The sequence below is a fragment of the Ornithorhynchus anatinus genome, chromosome 10, assembly GCF_004115215.2.
Source record: "Ornithorhynchus anatinus isolate Pmale09 chromosome 10, mOrnAna1.pri.v4, whole genome shotgun sequence".
In the NCBI taxonomy this organism is placed as follows: domain Eukaryota; kingdom Metazoa; phylum Chordata; class Mammalia; order Monotremata; family Ornithorhynchidae; genus Ornithorhynchus; species Ornithorhynchus anatinus.
In genome coordinates, this window is record NC_041737.1 from 1,002,214 (window position 1) to 1,027,196 (window position 24,983).

The 24,983-nt window shown below is 49.4% G+C and overlaps 1 protein-coding gene across 3 annotated transcripts; it reads left to right on the forward strand.

Annotated features, from left to right (window-relative positions):
• The first annotated feature begins 749 nt into the window (after nucleotides 1–749).
• THEGL (theg spermatid protein like) lies at nucleotides 750–18,797 on the forward strand. 3 transcript variants are annotated; one of them, XM_029072752.1, is made up of 10 exons: nucleotides 750–1,077; nucleotides 3,738–3,811; nucleotides 4,180–4,210; nucleotides 8,682–8,761; nucleotides 11,638–11,760; nucleotides 12,815–12,952; nucleotides 13,678–13,798; nucleotides 14,865–14,996; nucleotides 17,110–17,285; nucleotides 18,531–18,797. In XM_029072752.1, exons 1-10 carry the CDS (start codon nucleotides 946–948, stop codon nucleotides 18,643–18,645), a joined length of 1,122 nt encoding a protein of 373 aa, XP_028928585.1. In that variant the 5' UTR covers nucleotides 750–945; the 3' UTR covers nucleotides 18,646–18,797. The 3 variants fall into 3 exon arrangements, with proteins under 3 accessions (XP_028928585.1, XP_028928587.1, XP_028928586.1); XM_029072754.1 differs by lacking the exon at nucleotides 17,110–17,285; XM_029072753.2 differs by lacking the exon at nucleotides 750–1,077 and having other exon boundaries at nucleotides 3,721–4,210; nucleotides 8,708–8,761.
• The last annotated feature ends 6,186 nt before the right edge of the window (nucleotides 18,798–24,983 follow it).

Below are 24,983 nucleotides of genomic sequence, written 5' to 3' on the forward strand. Positions count from 1 at the left end.
AGGGTATCAAGTTGTCCCATGTGGGGCTCACAGTCTCATCCCATTTACAGATGAGGTAACTGAGGCACAAAGAAGTTAAGTGACTTGCCAAAGTCACAGAGGTGACAGGTGGCAGAGCCAGGATTAGAACCTGCGACTCTATCCGCTATGCATGCTGCTTCACATGGGGCTCACATGTAGGGAGGAGGGAGAACAGGTATTGAACCCCATTTTATAGATGAGGAAACCGAGGCAACAGAGAAATTAAGTGACTTGATCTAGGTCACACAGTGAGCAAATGGCAGAGCCAGGATTCTGTCCAGGTCCTCTTGATTCCCAGGCCTCTTTCCACCTACACCAAGCCTGCTTCTCCACTTATTGCTGTGCGTCAAGCATGGTCCCCAAGTGCCGAGGGACTGTGCCCTCAATTTTACAGATGAGAAAACGTGGCCCCGAGTGGTTAGTGATCTGCCCAGAGTCAACCAGCGGCCAGTGGCAGAGCTGGGACAAGAACTCGGGCCTCCCGACTCAAGGGTTTGTGCTTTTTCTACCAGTTCACAGGGCCTCCCCTCATGGGAGAAGCAGCGTGGCTCAATGGAAAGAACACGGGCTTTGGAGTCAGAGGTCATGAGTTTGAATCCCAGCTCTGCCACTTGTCAGCTGTGTGACTGTGGGCGAGTCACTTCACTTCTCTGTGCCTCAATTACCTCATCTGTAAAATGGGGATTAAGACTGTGAGCCCCGTGGACAATCCTGATTCCCCTGTGTCTACCCCAGTGCTTAGAACAGTGCTCGGCACATAGTAAGCACTTAACAAATACCAACATTAATTAATTAATTAATCCAGTAACCTAATTCACTTGCCACTCTCTTTGCCGAAACTTTTCTTCCTCCACAAGTCTTCCATTTTATCCAGTTTTCTCTGTTGCACCATCCTCCTTTCTCTCCCGCATAATTCTTGGAGGAATGGGAGGTAAAGCCACTCCTTCTAGAATCTTTCAATGCCTCCAAAAGGTTGAGAAGCTGGGGCGGCTGAAGGCACCGAGGAAAGGCCGATCAGGAGCTCTGGCTTGGCCTGCTCTGATTGGCCAAGGATTGGTAAGTCACCTGATCTCTCTGGGACTTAGTTTCTTAAACGATAAAATGGGAAGCTAGCAATTGCTCTTTGGGTCTTGGGAGGGATATGAGAGTGGCTTAGTAAACTAAGTTGTTTACTTTGCGGATAGTAAAACTTGTCAGAGGCTAACATCAATCAACAGGACAGGCCAGCAAAGGACAGTCTGCATATGGGCATGTCAGTCCCCCAGTGACCTAGTTATTCATGCACCCACATATCAATCAGTGGACTATATTGAGCAGTTACTGTGTGCAGAGCACTATACTAAACACTTGGGAGAATACAGTTGGTAGGCACGTTCCCTGCGCACAAGGAGCAGCGCTTAGAACAGTGCCTGGCACAGCACTTAACAAATACCATAAAAAAGGAGCTTACAGTTTTAAGATCAAATTCGCCATCAGGAGTGGAATGAAAAATAATAATTGTATTTGATAAGTGGTTACAATACAATCAGATATGACAGTGTCTGTTCCACATGGGGCTCACTTTAGAAGGGGCAGAGAAGACATGAGGAAACAGACATTTGACATTTTACAGTTGAGGAAATGGAGACACAAAGAATCATTCAGTGGTATTTATTGAGCTCTTACTGTGTGAAAATCACCGTACCAAGTACTTGGGAGAGTACAGTATAACAGAATTGGTAGACACATTGCCTGCTCACAGTGAGCTTATAAAAGTCTAGACACAAAAAAGTTAAGTCACTTGTCCAAGATCATACAGCGGGCAAGTGGCAGAGCCAGGATTAGAAGCTAAATTTCCTGATTCCCAGTCCTGTGTTCTTCCCACTGGGCCATTCTGGTTCTCAGAAAGACAAATGAAGGACAACTGTAAATTATATACACAATTTGCAAATATGAAATGTAATATATTCTCTGGGAGAGCAGAGACTGTGTTTCTAAATGGCCTGATAGAGTTTAGAATACTGATATTCTGGGTCAATATTAGTAGGCTATAAACAACAATAATAGCCAATAGAAAATCAACTCTGAAACCAGGTGCCTGGCCTCTGAATAAAGATGTATTCTGGGCCTGCAAGGCCATGGAGTCTGGGACTCGAAAATTCCTCAATCCTTCCTCCTCTCTTCTCTGTCACCACATTAAGCTTCCTTTAAGCTGCTTATCAGACACTTAGGAAGATTTAGTCTTAATTATAGATCATTCCCTTTCAAAGAGGCTTAGCTGCACTTTAAAGGTTATGGGAGAGGCAACCAGAGCCTAGTGGAAAGAGCACAGGACTAGAATGAGAAGATTCTAATCCCACCTCTCTCGCCACCTGCTGTGTGACCCTGGACAGGTCATTTAACCCCTCTGAGCCTCAGTTTCCTTACCTATATAATGGAGATACAAAAACCTGCTCTCCTCCCTCTTAGACTGTGAGCCCAGAGTGGGAAGAGACTGCCTGATCTGGTTATCTTGGGCCTATCCTAATGCTTAACGCATAGTAAGAGTTTAATAAAATGGCATTAGTTTGTTTATTAATATAAAAGCCAGGGATTAGTTCAGGCAAGATTTCAAAGAACTGCTTTTTCAGAGAGGGAAGCAGCATGGCCTAAGGAAAAGATCCTGTGCCTGGGAGTTCAGAGGACCTGGGTTCTAATCCCAACTCCGCCACTTGTCTGCTGTGTGACCTTGGGCAAGACACTTCACTTCTCTGTGCCTCAGTGACCTCGTCTGTAAAAATTGGGATCAAGAACGTGAAGCCCATGTGGGACATGGACTGTGTTCAACCTTGTATCTACCCCAGCACTTAGTACAGTATTTGAGACATAATAAATGCTTAACAAATGCCATTTTTTTAAAAAAAAAAGAAGTCTGAACTCCAGTAGAGGAGTCTGGGCATTCTGCCAGTGCTGATTGTGCCCTGGGGGGGAAGGGAGGTGAGGGACAGGAAAATCCTGAAAAGAAGTGCTAGGATTAGCTCATGGTGAAACTCTTTAGCTCTGGAAATTGTAAAATCAATCATTCAAATGTTATTTATTGAGTGCTTCCTTTGTGCCAGCACTGTTTTAAGCACTGGGAAAGTACAGAGCATCAGACCGCAGAACAGTCCAGCACACCCCAACCGAAGCATCGGAATAACTCTGTGGGCATTTGAATTTTTTCCGAGCGATGGAGGCCCTCTGAGTATCGCTTAGTTTCCCTGAGACGCTTAATGGTCAGTGGTCCTGCAGCAGGCTTGGGGTTGCTCTACTGACAGACCATAGTTTGTTCACATCAGAGTGAGGAGAGAATTTTCGTTCCAGTCTCTGCTGTGCAGGAGGCGGAGACCTTTGCAGTCAGCTGGGAGAACGCTGGCAAAGACATTTGGCCTCCCCATTGGCACACTCGACTGATGCATCGTGGGGGTGAGGGATCAAATGCCAATATTTATTTGGAAGGATTAATTCCAGGCTAAGTGAATGTTTAGAGTCCTGCAACCTCCCATTTATTTCCAGTGAGATATTCAGCGTGGAGCTGGCGGCAGGCTGAGCCCCGGGGTAGATACAACACACCAACGGGGAAGTTCCCCTGTGAACGTGTGGGTGGCTGTTAAAGGCAGACATTGTGCACATACAAAGGCTGCCCCTTGCCGAGCTGTTGTGTTTGATGACTGCAGGGGCTGCCTGGCGCTGTTTTTGCTTTTGCCTCCTTGTCTCAGGATCCCCGTGGATTCTGCACCAACGGAACCCGCCCAGCCTGGATCCCCCAGCAACCCTGGAGCAGCAGCCCAGAGCTGAGCAGAACCCCTGGGCCCCCCGGGCTCCCAAACCCCTCCGTGACTCCACCCAGAGCTCTTGGAAAGCCCAGAAAGCCAAACACCAAGGGCTCAGAGATGCCAATTACTGTTTCCTAGCAGCAAGGCCCTGACATAGCCTCATCGCTAGGCCCTCAGAGGGGGACCCAGTAGTTCTGACCAATGGGAGGTTCTCTGCTCGAAGCCCAGACAAACCCAGTGGGAGCTGGCAGTTGGGGAGGGCAGAGGGGAGGAAGGGTTCCACATGGTCGGTATTCCCGCAGGCCACCGCTGGCCCCTCCTATTGGCACAAAGAGTAGGCCCCGGGTTTCTGAAGGACATTTTGGTTTTGCCTTTTTTCCTGCAGTTCGCCATTCCTGCTCGATCCAGCTGGGAAGGTAAGGCCCAACGTGCGGGTTCTCCCTGAACAGTCAAGCAAGGGGTGGTGGAGGAGAGTACTGGGAAAGGGTCCCCTGTGCCCACGGGGCTGCTGGCAGAAGGCGGCCCTGGTTAGGTTCCTCAGCCTTCTACTACTACTACTACTTGTTTTGATGTCTATCTATCCACCTTCTAGACTGTAAACCCAGTGTGGGCAGGAATTGTCTCTCTCCATTGCTGAATTATACTTTCCAAGCACTGAGTATAAAAAGGTTGGTATTTGTTAAGCACTTCCTATGTGCAGAGCACTGTTCTAAGCGCTGGGGTCGATACAGTGTCGTCAAGTTGTCCCACGTGAGGCTCACAGTTGAATCCCTTTTACAGATGAGCTAACTGAGGCACCGAGAAGTGAAGTGACTTGCCCACAGTCACGCAGCTGACAAGTGGCTGAGTCGGGATTCGATCCCATGACCTCTGACTCCCAAGCCCGGGCTCTTTCCACTGAGCTACGCTGCTTCTCTAACCCTTTCTAGTATAGTACTCTGCACACAATAAGAGCTCACTAAATAGGATTGAATGAATTAACGAATGAATGAACACAACCCCGAAGAAGAAGATGAGGCCAGGGGGTCCACACATCTGCCCAACAGGTTCCTTTCCATCTCCCATCACGCTAATTATCATCATTAATTTATATCTGTTGATGTCTGCCTCCCGCTCTAGACTTAAAGCTTGTTGTGGGCAGGAAATATGTCTGTTTATTGTATTGTATTCCCCCAAGATTTTAGTAGAGTGCTCTGCACACAGGAATAAATAAATATGATTGACTTGACTGACTATTCAGTGCTTACTGTGTGCAGAACACTGTACTAAGCACTTGGGAGAGTACAATACAACAGAGTTGGTAGATGTGATCCCCGCCCACAATGAGTTAACAGTCTAGAGGAGGATATAGACATTAATATGAATGAATAATTTGTACTATATCATTTATAGATATGTTCAACAGTGCTGTGGGGTTGAAGGTGGGATGAATATTAAAGGTCACAGATCCAAGCGCATAGATGATACAGAAGGGAAAGGGAGTCAGGGAAAAGAGGGCTTAATTGGGGAAGACCTCCTGGAGTAGATTTGACCTTAATAATGCTTTGAAGTTGGGGAGAGTGGTGGACTCCGTTCCCTGCCTCCTCTACAAGAAAACACCAAGGACCAGGTCCCAGCTGGTCATCCTGTAGCAATCCTGGTGCTTAGCCCAGTGCTTGGCCCAGAGTAAGTGCTGGCCAGTCACCACCTTTGTTTGTGACTACTGTTGATAATAATTGGGGTATTTGTTAAGTGCTTACTATGTGCTAGGCACTTTATTACCACTGGGATTGGATAGAAGCAAATCCCCATCCCACATGGGACTCACAGTCGTAATCTCCATTTTACAGGCCCAGAGAAGTGAAGTGACTTGCCCAAGATCATACAGCAGACAATTGGTAGAATCGGAATTAGAACCCAAGTCCTTCTGACACCCAGGCCTGTGCTCCCAAGCCCACTAGGCCATGCTGCTTTTCACGACCCATGGGCAGTCAGGCAAAGCTGGCAAGCCCAAAGTAGGCTGAACTAAAACGGATAGCCCAGGCAGCATCTTGAACTCATATCGTGATTAGCTGAACCATCCACATGATTGGCTGCCTGGTTCTATCCACTGAACCATCCAGCAACCGACCTGGACTCTAGGGACCGTAGGGAGGTCACCAGGCTGACCATGGGGAGAGATGAAGAGAGAAATGGGCTAGGGAAGTAATGGTGATAATCAAACAATAGTATTTGCAGTGAGATCTGTGCACATTAAGTGCTTAACAAATACTATTACTTCTCCTTGAAGACTACACTGAAGGTAGTAGACACACATGATCAAAGCTCTCAAGGGGGTTACAATCTAGCAAGCTTTCAACCTAGTGAGAGAGTGTACAGTCTAGTAATTTGTAATTACAGTATTCACTAGGTGCTTTCCAAATACCAAATCACTTTGTGATTTGTGCTAAGTACTGGGGTGATGATAATAATGGCAGTATTTTTTATTAAGCACTTACTATGTGCCAAGTACTGTACTGAGCACTGGGAGTAGATACAAGATAATCAGGTAGACTCAGTCTGTAGAAAGGCACAGATCAGACACAGACAGGGAGGAGGCAGAGTGGGTATTTAAACCCAGATTTAAAGAGGAGGAAACTGAGGCTCAGAAAGGTTCAGAGACTTGTTCTAGGTCACATGGCAAGCCAGTGGCAGAGCTGGGACTAGAACCCGGGTCTCCTGAGTCCCAGCCCCAAACTCTGCCCACTAGACCACAAAGGATCGGTATAAGAATCCCGGAGTAGATTTGGATCAGGAAGATGTGTAGTGAGTGGTCCTTAGTTCTCAGGGTGATGTGAATGGCTTCCCATTCAGGGTCGATTTTGTCAGTTCTGCTTTGGGCAGGGTTGGCTTAAGTACCTGCCTTGGCCAGAAGTCTTTGGAGTCTAGCCTAGTAGGAAAAGTTTTCTTCAAATGGACAAGGGCCCACTGTCTCATGCCGCGTATTGGGATGAGCCAAGTGAGTGGTAAAGAATGCTGACTTCAATCCTGCACCGTGCCTGAGGGCCTTGGGGTCGGGGGTGATGGGGCAGGACAGGCTCTTGCAGGTTCGCTGGGGCTGAGTCTCTTTTATGGACAGTCAGTCAGTCCCAAGCGGACACAGAGTCAGCACTCCATAATACTATTATTATTAGAGAAGTAGTGGATGGAGAGCATGGGCCTGGGAGTCAGAAGGATCTGAGTTCATTTATTCATTCATCCGATTGTATTTATTGAGCACTTACCATGTTCAGAGCACTGTACTAAGTGCTTGGGACAGTACAATACAACAAGAAACAGACACATTGCCTGCCCACAACGAGCTCACAGTTTAGAGGGTTCTAAATCCCGCCTTTGCCACTTGTCTCTTGTGTGACCTTGGGCAAATCACTTCACTTCCCTGTGCCTCAGTTCCCTCACCTGTAAAATGGGGATTGGGACTGTGAAACCCATATGGGACAGGAACTGCACCCAGCCCGATTTGCTTGTGTCCATCCCAGGGCTTGGTATGGTGCCAGACATTTAATAAGCATGTAAGAAATGCCGCAGTTGTTACTATAAAGCTTAGTACAGTGTTTGACACAAAGCAAACACTCAGTAAATATCACTCCGGCAAGACTCCCCATCCTACCTAACGTCACACATTTCCAACTAAAACCCAGCCCACACATCTTGCTCCTTTAGCACCGATCTACTTAATTGTGCCCTGCTCTCGGTTCTTTCACGCGTGAGAGAGAGCTCTCTCTCACCCCCTGACTCCTGCCTGGAACTCATTCATTCAATAGTATTTATTGAGCGCTTACTATGTGCAGAGCACTGTACTAAGCGCTTGGGATGAACAAGTCGGCAACAGATAGAGACAGTCCCTGCCGTTTGACGGGCTTACAGTCTAATCGGGGGAGATGGACAGACAAGAACAATGGCAATAAAAGTGAAGTGGAACTCCTGCCCACTTCACATCTGACAGATCACTGCTGTGCTCATCTTCAAAGCCCTACCTAAATAGTACTTCCTCCAAGAAGCCTTCTCTTTCTTACCTTTCCTTTCCCCACTCTATTCCCCCTCCCTTCTCCAAGCACTTTGATACTCACCCCACCCCACAGCCCCACAGCCCTCTACAATATAAACTCGTTCTGGGCAGGGATTGTTTCTGTAATTTTGTTGTGCCGTACTCTCCCAAATGCTTAGTACAGTGGCCCGCACTCAGTAAGAGCTCAGTAAATATGATGGACCGATTGATAGTTTGTTGGGGGCAGTTTCTGTAATTTTGTTGTGCCGTACTCTCCCAAATGCTTAGTACAGTGGCCCGCACTCAGTAAGAGCTCAGTAAATATGATGGACCGATTGATAGTTTGTTGGGGGCAGTCAGGCATACAGTGAGGAGCAGTCAGTCACATATGGGGTTCAGTGGGAGGACAGTCACACATGGGTCACAGTGGAGGAGGGGGCAGGCAGATACACAGAAGTTATGTTGTGTGGGGCCGTCAGTCACATATCATGTGGGACCCTCACACAGTCCCCCTTGCTGCTTACATCAGGGCTTGACCAATTCAGTTTCTTTGTAACCATAATAATAATAATGATTACTATTATTATTATTATTATGGCACTTATGTGCTAAGTGCTGGAGTAGATAAAGATTTATGAGCTCAGACATAAGCCCTGTCTCTCACAGGGAACTCCCGGCCTATCTTCTTCCCCATTATACAAATGAGGAAACAGGCCAGAGATATTTCCCCAAGAGGCTTCCCCATGGTCACACAGCAGGCCAGTGGCAGAGGCAGGTCTCCTGACTCCCAGTCCTGCTCTAGTCCACCAGGCCAGAGGGTAGGGCCTCTTGGGGAGGGGGGCGGGGGGTGAAGACTTCTGTATTCTCACAAATGGAATCAGTCCGTGTTCTTGATTTCATTGACCAGGATCAGAGACCGACAGCTTTCTAAGCCCAAACGGGAATGGGGATCTCCAGTCAGGTAAGCTGACAATATGGTTCAATCAATCAATCAATCAGTCATATTTACTGAGGGCTCACTCTATGCAAGACGTTGAACTAAGCAGAGTACAGTTGGTAGACGTGATCCCTACCCATGAGGAGCTTACATTCTAAGGGGGAGACAGACATTAAAATAAATTACCGACAGGGGAAATGGCAGGGTATAAGGATGTGAATGTATGTGGGACTGAGGGTAGGATGAACGTCAACTGATTAAGGGTTGCAGATCCCAGTGCATAAGCAACACGGAAGGAAGGGTAGGTAGGGGGAATGAGGGCTTAGTCAGGGAAGGCCTCATAGAGGAGATGTGATTTTTGAAGGACTTTGAAGGTGGAGAGAATGGTGGTTTGTCAGATATGAAGTGGGCAGTAATTAATTTAAGCCTTTACTATGTGCAGAACACTGTTCTAAGCGCTGGGGTAGATACAGGGTAATCAGATTGTCCCACATGGGGCTCATATTTTTTAATCCCCATTTTTACAGATAACTGAGGCACAGAGAAGTGAAGTGACTTGCCCAAGGTCACACAGCAGACAAGTGGCAGAGCCGGGATTAGAACCCACGACTTCTGACTCCCAAGCCTGGGCTGTTTCCACTAAGCCACGCTGCTTCTCTAGTAGTTCCAGGCCAAAGGCACGAGAGGTCTGCAGCAGGATAGATGAGATCAAAGTGCAAAGGGTAGCTTGACATTGAAGGAACAAAGGGTAAGAGTTGGGTTGCAGAAGGAAATCAGTGGGGCAAGGTAGGAAGGGGTAAGCTGAATTAGTGCCTTAAAGCTGATGGTAAGGCATTTCTGTTTGATGTGGAGGTAGATGGGCAACCCCTGGAGTTTCTTGAGGAGTGGCAAGACAGGGATTGAATATATTTTTAGAAAAATGATCCAGGCAGCACAGTGAAGTTTGGACTAGAGTGGGGAGAGGCAGGAGCCAGAAAGCTCAGCATGGCGTAGCGAGTAGAGCATGGACCTGGGAGTCAGAAGGTCATGGGTTCCAATCCCAGCTCTGCCACTTACCTATTGTGAGACCTTGGGCGAGTCACTTTACTTCTCTGGGCCTCGGTTCCCTCATCTAATAATAACAATGATGGCATTTGTTAAGTGCTTACTATGTGCCAAGCACCTTTCTAAGTGCTGGGGCTGTACAAGGTAAACAGGTTGTCCCACATGGGGCTCACAGTCTTAATCCCCATTTTACAGATAAAATGGGTTAAATGGGGATCGAGACTATGAGCCCCATGTGGGACAGGGGACTGTGTCCCACCTGATTGGCTTCTTTCTACCCTAGCGCTTAGTACAGTGCCTTGCACGTAGTAAGCACTTAACAAGTACCATCATTAATATTATTAATATTAGTAGTCAAATCAGGATGTGATAAGTGTTTGGATTTGCTTGATAGGATTGATAGGATTGAAGAGGAAAGGGAAGATTTTTAACAATGTCGTGAAGGCAGAACTGACAGAATTTGGTGATGGATTGAATCTGTGAGTTGAAAATGAGAGATGAGGATGATACTAAAGTGCACAGTCTTGTGAAACAGAAACAATGGGGTTATTATCTCCAGTGATAAGAAAATCATGGGGAGAGCCGTTTTGGACATATTTAGTTTGAAGTGCTGGCGGGACATCCAGGTACAGAAGTCCTGAAGGAAGAAGGAAATTCAAAACTGCAGAGGAGGGAGGTCAGGCCTGGAGAGGTAAATTTGGGAATCATCTGCAGATGGTTGTTAGTTGAAGCTGTGGGAGCAAAATGAGTTCTCCAAGGTAGAGGATGTAAATGAAGAATAGAATCCATCCATCGATTAATCAAGGGTACTGATTGAGCAAGGGTACTGATTGAGAGAAGCTGTGGGGCTCAGTGGAAAGAGCATGGGCTTCGGAGTCAGAGGTCATGAGTTCGAATCCCAGCTCTGCCACTTGTCAGCTGTGTGACTGTGGGCAAGTCACTTAACTTCTCTGTGCCTCAGTTACCTCATCTGTAAAATGGGGATGAAGACTGTGAGCCCCACGTGGGACAACCTGATTCCTCTGTATCTACCCCAGCGCTTAGAACAGTGCTCGGCACATAGTAAGCGTTTAACAAATACCAACTTATTAACTAATGTGAGCAAAGCATCATGCCAAGTGTTCTCTTTCTCAAGTCTCTCTTTCCCAATCAATCGATCGATCATATTTATTGAGTGTTTACTGTGTGCAGAACACTGTACTAAGGACTTGGGAGAGTACAGTATAATAGAGTTGGTAGACATGTTTCCTACCCACAACCAGCTTAAAGTTTAAGCACTCACTTCCCCTCACTTCTCCCAGCTCCCCCTACCCTAGATTCCTCTTCCTCCCCCTCTCCACGCCCCCAACCAAGTCCCCCTCATCCTCCATCCCCTCCACTTACCTCCTCTCACTTCTCTTCTCCTTGCCATTCTCCATCCCTTTCCCTCTATTCCTCCCACTCCCCCTCCTCAGGCTCTGCCCTACCCCCACAGGCTGCATGGGCTCCTTAGGGTATCCGCGCTCATGAGCACAGGGTGGGTGCCAGGCGCCATTTTCCCGTCGACAGGAGCAGCCTCCTCTGGCCAGTGGGCAAGAACTGCTGAATTCCTCTTCCATCAGTAATTGATTACTTCCTCGTGCTCAGAGATTTTTACCAGAATGTTTGACCTATGTTGAAGATCTGAGCTGTGCGGGGGAGCATTGTTGGCAAGGGACAGACTATATCTGGCGCGGCCCTGAGTCACTCCTGAGACCGTGGAAGGCCAGTGATGTAGCGGTAGTAATAGCTTTCAAGCACTTAATGTGTGAAGACCAGTTTTCTAAGGGCTGGGAGAGAATAACTTAATCCATTGGGCTTTTTCCTGCTTTTCCCAGGAGGCTGGACTGGGGAAATCAGGAGACTATCCGCAGTGTGTCGGCAAGTGCCCTGAGGGCAGGTCTCTCAGAGCGCCTCGAGTTCTTGGCCAGACCTAAGAAGGTTCACAGCTCTCTCTGCAGGTCAGTGAACTTGAGGCTCCGGGACCCGTACCCCACCAAAATAGCCTTGTCAGTCAATCAATCAATCGATGATATTCTTTGAGTACTATGGCAAGCAGAGCACTGCACTAAGCGCTTGGGAGAGCACAATGTAACAGAGCTGGAAGACACTCTCCCCCCACAGTGAGCTTACAGACTAAGAGGGAGGCAAGCATTAATACGAATAAGTAAGTTACAGATAGGGACATAAGTGTCGTGGATCTGAAGGAGGGATGAATAAAGGGTACAAACCCACCTGTTGTACTCTCACAAGCCCTTAGTACAGTACTCTGTGCACAGTTAGCACTCAATAAATACCACTGATTGATTGAAAAATCCAATCACAAGGATGACACAGAAGGAGAGAGAGTCAGGGAAATGAGGGTTTAGTTGGGGAAGTCCTCTTGGGAGAGATGTGATTTTGATAAGGCTCATCGATCAACAGTGATCTGTATTGAGAGCCTCCTGAGTGCAGAGCACTGTGTTGGGGGAGTTTGCCCTGACATCTCCCAACTGCAATCTCACAACTTTGGCACTCACAGCCTGAATCCCTTGTCACAATTATGCACATTTTGATTCACACTCTATTCTCTGAGCACTTCTTCATCTTGTCTTTAAGTTATTTTACTATCTCCCCTTCTAGATTGTAAACTCCTTGAGGGCAGGATTCATGTTTATGAACTCTCATGTACTCTCGCAAGTGCTTAGTACAGTGCTCAGTCCACAGTAGGCTCTGGAGAGTGTCCTCTATACAACCAGTATTCATTTCAGTCCTCTGTTCCCAGACATTCAGTACCCAGACAGTTCAGTGCCCTTCACATAGTGGGAACTCGGTTCATTGCTCTGTACACAACAGACAGTACACTGCCCTGCACCAGAAGGCACTCAGTACATACTGTTGATCGAATGGTAGTTCGACAGCTCTGCCTGGCTCCGTGTCACAACCCTCTAGCCCTCATCCCACCCAGGATGGAGTTGCCATTGATTTGGCAGGCTGATCTCCACACATCAATCACTCTTCTCTCCTCCCGGCTAGGCCCAAATACCTCTACAGCTGTGGGAGGGAATCTTCAATCTGGAAATACCCACCCGGAGTGACTTTTAGTTACCCTTCAGAGCGGATCTTGAAGTTGGCAGAACCCAAAAGAGTTCACGAATCCTACTTGAAACTAAGGTGCGTTACTGCCCAGGCTTTCCAAACCCTCCAGTGGACAGTGGCAGGACAGAATTCAATTTTCCTGAGCCCCGCTGCCCCAGGGGATCCTGGTAGCCAGGCCAGAGAGAGACCGGGCTGTTCCGGCCAGGGGAACAGGGTGTTCTGAGACCGGGGACTGGGCGGTTGGGGCTAGTCATGGGCTCCACCTGGATGGGCAGCAGAGAGAGAGAGAGACTAATTGCACCAAACCCCAACTCTTGGAGTCTGGCGAAGAGGCCCTGGCTCTCCCAGGACATGGACTGTGGGGAGGAGGAAGGAGGGGGCTTCTCTCAGAAAGCAAGCTGGGGAGAACAGTCACTGTCACCTCCACCCATGCCTGCTGCCAGGTACAGGCACCCAACCCTTCCTCCAAACTCGCAGTGCCCCAAACCCTGACTGGTTCATATCACTGAAGAACAGTTCCTCATTCCCCAGTGGTCCCAGCCTTCTCCTTCCCCTCCCTCTTCCCCTTCCTTTTCCCCTTCCCCTCTCCTTCCTTCTGCCGTCACATTCCAGCCAGCGCTTGAAGTGAGCAGGCACCAGAGCAGAACTGAGGGTCTTAGAAGAGAATGAATGTTGATTCAGAAATGTTTTCTCTAAAATCGACCCCAAAGCCCAAGGAATTTTCTGCCCCCATTACAAAGGGCTGCTCGCTATCCTGCCTCAGTCACGCACGGCTGCTCGCCATCTGCGTTCGTCCACAGGCCCCGGAGCTCCCCCGAATGGCCTGTGAGCAGGGCCGCACTTACATGTGAGGCTTCGGAGCATCTGAAGAGACTTTCGCAAGCCAAATTGCAGCACCAGGACTACTGCCCACCTCGGACGGTAAAGGGCCTGGACCAACGAACCCGCTGACCTGGGAGAAGTGCCCTCCTGCCTCAGCCAGGCGAGCGCTCATCCCGTCTCTTGCCCCGAGCATTTCTGTGAGGGCAGAACTGCTGCTGGGCACAGAGAAGAGGTGCCCAGATGACTGCTTTAACTGTTAAATGCCTGCTGTTTGAACTTCCCCATAAAGTCCAAGTTTGCAGTGCCCTGGAAGCGCAGTTAGGCCTCACCCTTGCTTTGAGGCAGCACAACCTGGAGAAGGGCACCCGGACCTGGGGTGAGAGACCTGGGTTTTAGTCCCAGCTTGGCGCTTGGCCTGCTGGGTGACCTTGGGCAAGCCACTTAAGCTCTCTAGGCCTCATTCCCTCATCTGTAAAATGGGGACAAGATGTCTGATTTGCTCCCTTCTTAGACTGGGAGTTCCATATGGAGCAGGGACTGAGTCCAATCTGATTCTCTGTATCTATCCCAATGCTTAGCACAGAGCTTGGTCCATAGTAAGCATGATTTGATCCCCTGATTACTATTTTGAAAGGCAACATGAACCACCTAGGCCTGTCCCTGATCCACTATGGGGGTGCTCATTGTATAAGCCGGAGTGAGAGATGTTCCCTCCCAGTGGGGAGGGCAGAATCAAGGAGAAACTAAGGTCCCCCAGGCCTGGCTCCAGTTGGGTGGTTCCAACACCTCCCCCTTCCCATGTTCCCATGCTGATGACATCCTCAGACAATGGTGGTCTCCCAACTCTTCCCCAAGCAGTGGCCCAACACCAAACCTCACTTGTCTCCCAGCTGGATTTTGTCATCCTGCCCCTGGAGAATATTCGTTTTACCACAACGCTTGGCCGTGATTCCCCATCGCTGTGGGGAAAGCCCTGGTGTCCACCTTCCCTGGATCACTCCACTCTCCTCCACCTGGTCTTCCTGGTGCTCCTCCTCCTCCTTGGGCTGTGGGAAGTGGCATCTGGTGGCTCAGCCCAAAAAGGATGCAAAGTGTCGTCTCCGGTCTTAGGTACTGTAGAAGGCCTGTGTGCATGTGTGTGTGTCTCCTCTTTGTGGTGCTGTAGGTTGAGACTCAGATCCCAAGAACAGCCCTGAGGGCTCAGGCTTCCCAGCGACTGACCAGTCTTTCCCAGCCAAAGGTGAAGAGCGAATCTCTGGTTTTGGACCTGGGGAGAAAGGAAGAGCCGATCCGCTGGGTAAGATTAATTCATTCAATAGTATTTATTGAGCGCTTACTATGTGCAGAACACTGTACTAAGTGCTTGGAATGTACAAATCGGTAACAGATAGAGACAGTCCCTGCCCTTTGATGGGCTTACAGTCTAAAGATGTCAGGATGGGGAAGAGAGAAGAAGGTCATTGGCCTGAGAGAGTGGGAGGTCTGGGAGGGTCACCCGGTGGGCATGAGGTGGAGGAATCCAAGGGGAGCAAGATCTGGGGAGGGTTGAGAAAGGTTCCCCCTCCTAGTCTTCCTCATCATCACCCCTTTCCATTTCTCCCTCCCTTCTTATCTCCTGTCCTTTCCTTCTACCTCCCTCCATCCATGCCCTCTGCTGTCACTACCACCAGTGCAGTTCTGGGCCTAAGAAGTTGACATTTTCACAGTAAGAGTGGTAGTTACTAAATGTTTCATATGTTCCTGGTATCGTGCTTAGGCCTGGCCACATGAGGCCATCCTTACCCCACCTGAGGCCCACAGGCTACCAGGTAGGGAGAGCAAGCATCTTGTCCCCATTTTTGCAGATGAGGGAACTGAAGCCTAAAGAGGCTGAAACCTAAGCCTGAAGCCTAAATGAAGCTAGAGTGACTAGCCCAAGGTCACACAACAAGTAAGCAGCGGAGCCAGGATTAAAACCCAAGTCTCCAGACCTCCAGACCCATGTTCTCTCTGCTGGGCCACAATACCTGCCATTTAGAGATGTTTGAGAGAGATGCACAGTTTAGCCTGAGAGTTGGAAAGGACCCTACTGGGTTTTCTAGCCCTTCCACCACCTCCAGGCCGAATTTGCTCCAACTTCTCAGACCAAAAGACCTGTTTTGGGCTTTGGATCTCCTCTTCTGCCACCCACACCAGTAGCCCAGAATCTCCTGCAACATGGCCTAGTGATGGAGCCTGGGCCTGGGAATCAGAAGGATCGGATTCTAATCCTTGCTCTGCCACTTGTCTGCAGTGTGACCTTGGATCAATCACTCAACTTTTCTGTATCTCAGTTCCCTCATCTGCATAATGGAGATTCAATACCTGTTCTCCCTCCAACTTAGACTGGGAGAACCATGTGGGGTCTGATTATTTTGTACCTACCCCAATGCTTAACACAGTGCTTGACACATAATAAGAGCTTAACCAGTGCCACAGTTGTTGACATTATTGACATCATCATTACTGTCACTAGGGATCGTGCCCTACTGACTATGTGGCTTTTTGGGGGAGAAAGCCAAGCACCTAGTACCGTGCTCAGCACAGAGCAGACGTGCACTCAGTACTGTTGATCTGGAGTCCCAAAACTGACTGCCACAGGGAAGGAGGTCGTTCATTGCGCTGTTCTGCTGGCTTGGAGACCAGCTAAACCTTCAGCCCTGGGAAGTGTGAGCTCCTGCAGGGCTCAGGCCAAAACTCCAGGCACCAAAAGCCCTTGGGCTGGTGGTGATAGTTGTTGTAGAAATAGTAATAGTAGTAATAACGATATCTGCTGGGCAGCTCTGGGTGCAATGCACTATCCTAAGGGCTCAGGAGGTAGTTCCTGACTCTCGATTCTGCAGGGCCCACAGAACTCACGAGGGACCTGCTAAAGGGGAAAGTGGCTTCAGCCACTGGGTTCCCACACCGTCCCCACAGCCCATCTGACCTCATGACGTAGTGGTTGGGTCTGGGGAGGCTCATGGATTCCCACCAGTGTCTCCCCGTCATCTGCAGGCACGGCGGTGTCACAGCGTCATGGGTCCATGGCCCTGTTAGAGTGGGATTTCTGCTCCAAAGATCCCCCATGCTCTACTGGCGGGTAGCGAGGGGGAGGAAAGCAGGGGGAGGGGGAGAGGGACAACAGTCACAGGTCACCTCACTAGCTCTCCACAAAGTAGCGGTTCATTAAATATTGTTGATCCAACAATCAGTCGGTCAATACTATTTACTGAACATTTAGTGTGTGCAGAGCATTGGACTAAATGCTTGGGAGAGGACAGTAGAATTAGCGGACACGATCCTGGCCTCTGAGGTGTTTACAATCTAGCGGTCCTTGGAAAGAAAATGAGCACTTGTTTCCCAGAATGTTGTCCTGTGGGGTCACTGTGGCCACGGCCTTTCCCCCAAAGGTGTCCAAGACGGCCAGGGAAGCAAAACCAACTCCCCGGACTATCAAGCTTGCCCAAGCCAGGCCCCTGCCCGACGGGTACCTGCCGATCCGGGATGCCCAGTGGCTGGTTTCTCCTGCTGCCATGCGTGCCTTCGCGTCTCCTCGGACGGTCCAGTTATCTGCTCCCATCCGGAGGTGCTTGTGGCTGCCAGGGAGAGGCTGGGGGCAGGGGAGGGGCAGGAGCAGAGGAGGGGTTCGGCGAAGGGGAGGGAGAGAGCTTTCCAGAGCATTCAGTCTGGCCTGCTGTGCTCACTCGGTAATTCCTGGACCACTTTTCCCCACGACCAACTGCACTCTCACGGTCAGCCCGGAGTCAGGGCTCTGAGACCGGGCTCTCAGCTCTACCAAGGGAAACTGATTATGAGGAGTTTTCGTTTGATGTGGTGGGGCACGGGGAGCCAATGGAGAGTTTGGAGGAGAGGAGAGGTGGGGCTGAGCAATGCTTCGGGAAGATGGTCTGTGCAGTGCCAGCGGGGTGGTGGATTGGAGGGGGAGAGGCTGGAGGCTGAGAAACTGGTGAGGAAGTTGATTTATTCAATCGTATTTATTGGGCGCTTACTTGTGCCAACCACTGTACTAAGGCTGATGCAATAATCTATCAGAGGCGATTCCAGAGTTTGGACTCGGGAGGAAATGGTTTGGGTGGAGAGGAAGGGAAGGAACTGAAAGATGTAATGTGGGAAGCACTGGCAGGATTTGGCAGTAGACTGGATGTGAGAATTAAAAGACAGCAAGGAGTCAAGGATGACAGGGAGGATGGAGATGTAGTCCACTGAGGTGGAAAGTTCTGAGGAGGAGAGGGTATAGGGAGAAAGATGAGGTGTTCCAGATTTTTTCCACCACCAGGCCAGGGAGTGCTAAATATCCTGTCTGATCCAAGGTGAAGGTCTCAGAATGGGCACTCCTGATTTCCAAACTGTCTCAGTCAGTGCCTCAGTTCCTACATGGCTTAGAGAATCAGCATAGCTTAGTGGATAGAGCACAGGCCTGGGAGTCAGAAGGTCATGGGTTCTAATCCCAGCTCTACCACTTGTCTGCTGTGTGACCTTGGGCAAGTCACTTCACTTCTCTGTGCCTGTTAACTCATATGTAAAATGGGGATTGAGATTGTGAGCCCCATGTGGGACATGGACTATGTCCAACACAATTTGCTTGTACCCACCCCAGAGCTTGGTACAGTGCCTGGCATATAGTAAGTGCTTAGTAAATGCTATTATTATTATTGTTATTATTATTAGATGGGGCCCTGACTTTCTCCTGCTCTTTGGGGGGACTGGTCCAATTGTTTTCTCCCTCGGACTTGGGGTTCACATCTAAAATGCCAAGAAGATGACTTGATTTCCGGTTGGTTTTTTCATTTGTTTTCTTCCCTAACTGCAGGGCATCCGCAAATCTTGTTCACTTCAATCCAGAAGCCTTTTCCGTGAAGGAAAATGCTAAAAAAGCAGTGTGTTCTCAAAGAATCCGGGAGCTGGCCCAGCCTGTCAAGCGGTGAATCCCACAGGCTTGATTCTCTAGGACTTCTCAGCCCTTCAGCGTCAGGGATTCCCCAGACACCTCGAGGGTCCCGGGCGGCCCAAGGCCACTGTCCAGAAGGAGTCAGTCCAGGGCCATTAAACTGCTGCCGATGCTTCTTTCAAACCTTTATCATGTCTCACCTAGGTTCCAGAAAGAATCGGAAAGGACGAGGGGAAGGTGGAGGGGGCAGGGGGCATTTCCTCTTGCTTACCAACCTGTTGGAATCTTATTCGTGAGTGACCATGTGGATGCTGGTGGGCCCTGGAGGCAGAGGCTGTGAGGTGCCTCATTGCTGGCGGGACTCAGAGGTGGGAGCGACAAGACACCTCCGTCCATGAAGGGCTGGGTCATTTGTCTCTATTTGGGGGAAGCAGAGCTGACATCCCCTCCTGTGGCTACCCAGGCCTGGGGTGACCCGGGCAGGGGGGGCAGACTCAGGCTGGTCAGGAGCTGACCTGACACCGCATCCATCACTGCTTGGGGAGAGCAGCCTGCCCACTCACTGACCCCCATGGCAGGGAACCTGGGGCGGCTGTGCCACCCCATCACTAGTGCCACCCCACCACTTGGGAGGAACCATTAAGTTTGAGAGCAGACAGAGGCTTGGGCCTGCCTGGCACACGCTCCCTGCCCAGCGAGCTAATCTTGTCCGGTTGGTTGCTGGTGGTGTCCTGAGAGTCCCTGTGTCAGCGGCCTGTACCCGGTGCTTGGGTCAGAGTGGTAGGAGCTAAAAACATGCTGGGGATATGGGATTGGGTCATCCTGGTTAGAAGGAGGCTCTTCTGCCTGAAACACAACTGCGCACTCTCCACAAAGGCAAGACTCTCCCCCTAAGGCCGGCAGAAGATGGTCTGTAGCCACTGGACAGAGTCCTTTTGGCTGGGAACACACCCCTGGGCCCACAACCAGGGCACTGTACTGAGCACCTCAGTGAGGGAGAATGGGCAGCGTCTCTGCAGCTGGGTGGGCATAGGGAATGGAGGGGGCGGGGAGAGACACCCCTCATGTTGGGACATCCGCTTCCCCGGTCCTGATTCCAGTGAAAGAAAGAAGACCCTCACCCCACTCCTGCTCTCTTCCCACCTTCCCCTTTGTCTCGAGGCCACACAGGCTCAGGTCATTCCGGAGGGATGAGGCGAAAGGGGCATCAGGGGCTGTGTGCAAGCCACTTAACTTCTCTGTGCCTCAGTTACCTCATCTGTAAAATGGAGACTAAGACTGTGAGCCTCACGTGGACTACCCGATTACCTTGTATCTACCCCATTATTATTAAGTGCTGTCGAGTCATTTCTGATTCATAGTGACTCCATGGATATACTTTCTCCAGAACGTCTTGTCCTCTGCCATAACCTGCGACCTTTCTAACGGTTCTTCCGTTATCGTTGTTATGGTGTCTATCCATCTAGCTGCTGGTCTGCCTCTTCCACGTTATCCCTGGACTTTTCCTAGCGTTAGCGTCTTCTCCAGAGAAGTAGTCCTCCTGATTATGTGTCCAAAATATGCAAATCTAAGTCGAGTCATTTGGCATTCCTAAGACCACTCTGGTTTAATATGCTCCCAAAACCATCTTGGTTTTTCGGGCAGTTCATGGTATTCTCAAAAGCCTTATCCAACACCACTTTTCAAAAGAATCGATGTTCATTCTATTCTGTTTTTTCGCTGTCCAGCTTAACAAATACCATAATAATAATAATGGTTATTATAATAATAATGGTTATTATTATTATTAGGGACGTCAGGGGCAGGGGAGCCCAGGCCATTTCAGACCAGTTCTCCCACTGTGAGACAGCAGGTGGTGCTGCGAGCTTTCCGGAGCCCGGAGGGCAAAGGAGACTGCGGAGGCTGCGGAACCCATACATGACCAAGGGCCCTGTTCTGTGCCAAAACTCTGCTTCACCTTCCCTGATCCCCAGTGACACTTAAGAGACACCAGTCAATCGGTAGCTCTGACTAAAGACGTACCGTGTGGAAGGTCCTGTACCCAGCGCTTAGGAGAGGAGAAGAGAGCTCCTAGACATGGGCCCTTCCCCGGAGGAGCTTACAGTCTAGTGGGAGAGACAGATGCTAAGAGAAAGCACAGTTAGGAGGAAGCCATAGAGTTAAATATTTGGGCACAAGTGCTGCGGGGAGGCGGGGAGGATGTGAGTTGTTGAGGTATTGGAGGCACGTAAGGGCTTTTGTGGCTGATGGGGGACTATGAGAAGGGCAAGTGAAGTTCTTAACCGGGAAAGGTCACCTCCTTCTCCTCTTCTTCCTCCTCCTCTTTCTCTTCCTCTTCTTCCTCTTCTTCCTCTTTCACCTTTTCTTCCTCCTCTTCATGGTTGTCATGTAATCAGTCAATCAGTGGTATTTATTGAGCACTTACTATGCTCAGAGCATTGTACTAAACACTTGGGAGGGTAGTGCTTAGAACAGTGCTTGGCACACAGTAAGCACTTAACAAATACCATCATCATTATTATTATTACAATACAGTTGGTAGACACAATCCCTGCCCACAAGGAGCTTACAGTCTAGATGGGGAGACAGACATTAAAATAAATTATAGATGGGTAGGTACATAAGTGCTCTGGGGTGGGGGTTGGATGAATATCAAAATGCTGAAGGGATACTGGGTCAGGGAGAGCCCTGAGCATCAGTCTGCTTTGTAACGTTGTGCCCTTTGTCTTTTCTTCCAGTGCTGTAGCTCCAGTGATTTGTTTGGGAGCTCTGGGGCTGGATAGAAAAAGAGATATGTGAAAAGGGAGGGGAAGGGTAGAGGTGCCTGTCTTCCCTGTCCCCCATTTCCCCTCCACCCTACCGTAGGATTTTTTGGCTGGGATTTAGTCTAAACAGGGAGTTTTTGCTGAGTTTAAAAATCCATCTTTTCTGGGACGGCCTTTTGGGATTAAGATTTATTTTGAGGAAGTGGGCGCTGGGGAGTTAGAATTGAGAGGAACTGAATATTTCTCGCTCATCAACAAACTCTGAGCTTTCCCTCCCAACTTTATCTTGTAGTAGTAATAGTATTTATTAAGTGCTTACTTGTGTACTGTGTACTAAGAGCTGGAGCCCTGTTATATTTTTCTATAAAATCCTAAAACACACTACTTTTCACTCCCTAGTTTCTCAGGGCAAAATTCCCCCAGACTCTTCTAACTCCTCCCCATCATGACCCCTAAGCCCCTCTGACACCTTGACCACCCAACATTCCCTCCGATGGGTGTTTGGGGTAGCAGGGGGTCTTCTAGGGGTTTGCCAGAGGGACAATGGGGGCAGTATTCAGTCAAGCCAGAGTCCTTGCCATCCAGGAAGACCCAGGACTGATCCCCAAGCACCAGTCTGGATACCTAGGTCCCCAACCTCTGGGTCCTGAACCACATCACCCAGTGAACATTTCTTTCCTCTGTAACAAACACTGCCCAGAAAGGAGTTCCCGCACCTGGAGTACTGAAGGTGAGCTACCCGGTGGAGGAGCTTTGTGTACTTGGTGGGCCCTTCGAGAGACCCATATCAGGGTGAGGACCTCGGGCCACCTGCAGTAGCGCGCCAGCTCTGACCAGGTCAAAGGTCCAGCATGGATAGCCATGACCTGGAAAGAAACCGGTAGGGGGACTGTCCACTCTGTCCTGTGTTCGATGAGCCGTTTGAGACGTGCAGTGAGAGAGTTACTGAGTCAGCCTTCCAAGATCCAATAAAACGCCCAAATTTCATGTTTGCGAGTGGGTGCGTCCAGTGAGGTCACGGCCCCGGCCCCAACAAGCACTCCTGGTTTCTGGGTGGGGGTTCCACCTGCCAAGTGTCGGCAGGATCCCCGAGGCCAGGGGCCCCGACCCCTCCTGTAGGTGACAAGAGGTGACAATGGGGCTTGGGGAGTGTTAAAGACTCCACCTGGGTCCTGCCCTTAAGAAGCTTACAACTGAAAAGGAATCGTAAATACTGATGGTGGAATAAGCCACCTCTTTCTTCCTGCCCTCTTATTACTCCAAACCTGGAGAACTTGCCCTTCTCCTTCTATCCTTGCTCCTTGGCAAAAGTTTCCATCGTGCTTTCTTCCCAAAGTTCTCCCTCATCTATCCACCTCGCATCCCAACTGCCACTTCAGCACTGCCATGCCCCCTAAGCGCTTGGGAGCGGACAACCTCCATTTGCCCCGAAGTCCACACCTCTATACTCTATTGCTTCTCTGATCTGTAATTTATTTTAGTGCCCATCTCCCCCAGCAGATTGTCAGCACCTTGAAGGCAGAGATCATGTCTACTAACTCTATTGTACTCTCCCAAGCACTTAGGAGAGTTCTCTGCACACAGTAATAATAATAATTAATTGCGGTATTTGTTAAGCACTTACTAGGTGTCAAGCACAGTACTAAGTGCTGGTGTAGATACAAGATAATCAGGTCTCACATGGGGCTCACACTCTAAGTGAGAAGGAGAATAGGTACCAAATCCCCATTCTGCAGATGGGGCAACTTGAGGCACAGAAAAGTTAAGGTCACACAGCTGATGGGTGCCAGAGGTGGAATTAGAACCCAGGTCCTCTGACTCATTCATTCATTCAATCGTATTGACTGCTTACTGTGTGCGCAGCATTGTACTAAGCACCTGGGAGAGTACATATAACAATAAACAGACACATTACCTGTCCCCATGAGTCCCAGGCCCATGCTGTTTCCATTAGGCTATGCTGCTTCTCAGTATACTGAAAACCAAAAGAGGCTGTTAGTCCTCCCTTGAGGGCAGTGTCTACTAACACTTTTGTATTCTCCCAAGCACTCTGTACAGCATATTGTATTAGTAGGTGCTTAACAAGTGGGGTTTATTGACTGATTGACTGATGGAGGGGAAAGTACAATGCTGATCAGAGTTCTCGGGAGGAACTAGTAGAGCTGGAGCAGGTCTGAGAGAGCAGTAGTAGCTTGAAGGATCCTAGCACGTTGGTTGGCCCCTAACTGAGTTGTCACACGACACTGGCGAGTCTTGGGATTGGCACTGGGGAAGCCTGGGCCACCTGCTCAGCCTCCAAACATCATCAATATGGTGGCAGTCCAGGTGGGGTATAGGGTGAGTCCTGGGCAGCTGCTGACACCTGCACCTTCGAACATAATAAATTGTGGTATTTGTTAAGCGCTTTCTGTGGATCAGGCATTGTACTAAGTGCTGGAGTGGTTACGAGGGTGGATACAAGTAAATTGAGTTGGACACAGTCCCTGTCCCACATCGGGCTCACAGTCTCAATCCTCATTTTACAGATGAGGTAACTGAGGGCCAGAGAAGTGAAGGGATTTGCCCAAGGTCACACAATAGATAAGTGGCAGAGCTGGGATTGGAACCCACGACCTCCTGACGGTCAGGCCCGTGCTCTAGCCACTAGCCTGTCTCTTTCCACCTAGTTTTAGTTTGGGAGGTTTATGGTGACTTTTGCAGACCTTAAAAATTGCACCTTATCTGTGCGTAGGAAGGGTTTTAAAAGCTCCTTCCAAGAAGCCTCTTTTTCTTAAACTGTGGCGAAATGCTGATCCAATGTGACATTTTGCTATTGTCCTGGTGTTTTAAAAGAGCTATTTTTGCTAGAGAGCTGTCCAAGCTTTGCATCTCATATTTCAGGGGCTTAGTAACTGTTAAGGGAATGGAAAGGATTTGGGGGAGATTAAGTCTCAGGGGGTCCCCGGCTAGAAACTCTTGCTTGGAATGCCCAAGGACTAGCCCGGCCATTGGCATGGCCTCTGATAGAGGAACCAGAGAAGCACGGTCTCTTTTGTACGATTTCATATTCAGAACTCACAGCTCCCCAGATGGCTTTGGTTGCAACCAGGCCCACAACCCTCAGCTGATGTGCAGCAGCAGGTCCAGTTTCCTGTATCTATCCCAGCATTTAGTACAGTACCTGGCACATAATAAGCATTTAACAAATGTCATTTTTTTAAAAAACAGGAACGTGTCAGGTTTGGGCTTCAAGCTTTAGCTTCTCAGGGCCGACAAAGAGGAGGGTGCTCTGGATTCTGCGGGCCACAGTCGGTCATTCTCTCCTCTGGTCTCTCCTCTGTCTTGGCCATTTGGGCCACTCACGGCCGCTTGAGAGCTCAATTCGATACCTGCAGTGGGAGGAGTAGGGGAGCATCAGCTGGTACAGGCCGGGGGAGGTCCAGGGTTAGGAATCCCCTGTCCTCCCAGCTCTGCTGTTTGAAGGCTCCATTTGGTGCCTCAATTTTTTTTATGGTATTTGTTGAGTTCTTACTATGTTCCTGGCACTGTACTAAATGCTGGGGTAGATATAAGCTAATCAGGTTGGACATAGTCAGTGGCCCACTTGGGGCTCCAAGTCTTAATCCTCATT

Coding starts and splice junctions, on each gene's coding strand:
- THEGL (XM_029072752.1), top strand. CDS start 946: ATGGGAGGTAAAGCCACTCCTTCTAGAATCTTTCAATGCCTCCAAAAG. Junction 4,211..8,681: donor TGCTCGATCCAGCTGGGAAG/GTAAGGCCCAAC, acceptor AAATGGAATCAG/TCCGTGTTCTTGATTTCATT. Junction 13,799..14,864: donor ACTACTGCCCACCTCGGACG/GTAAAGGGCCTG, acceptor GTGGTGCTGTAG/GTTGAGACTCAGATCCCAAG.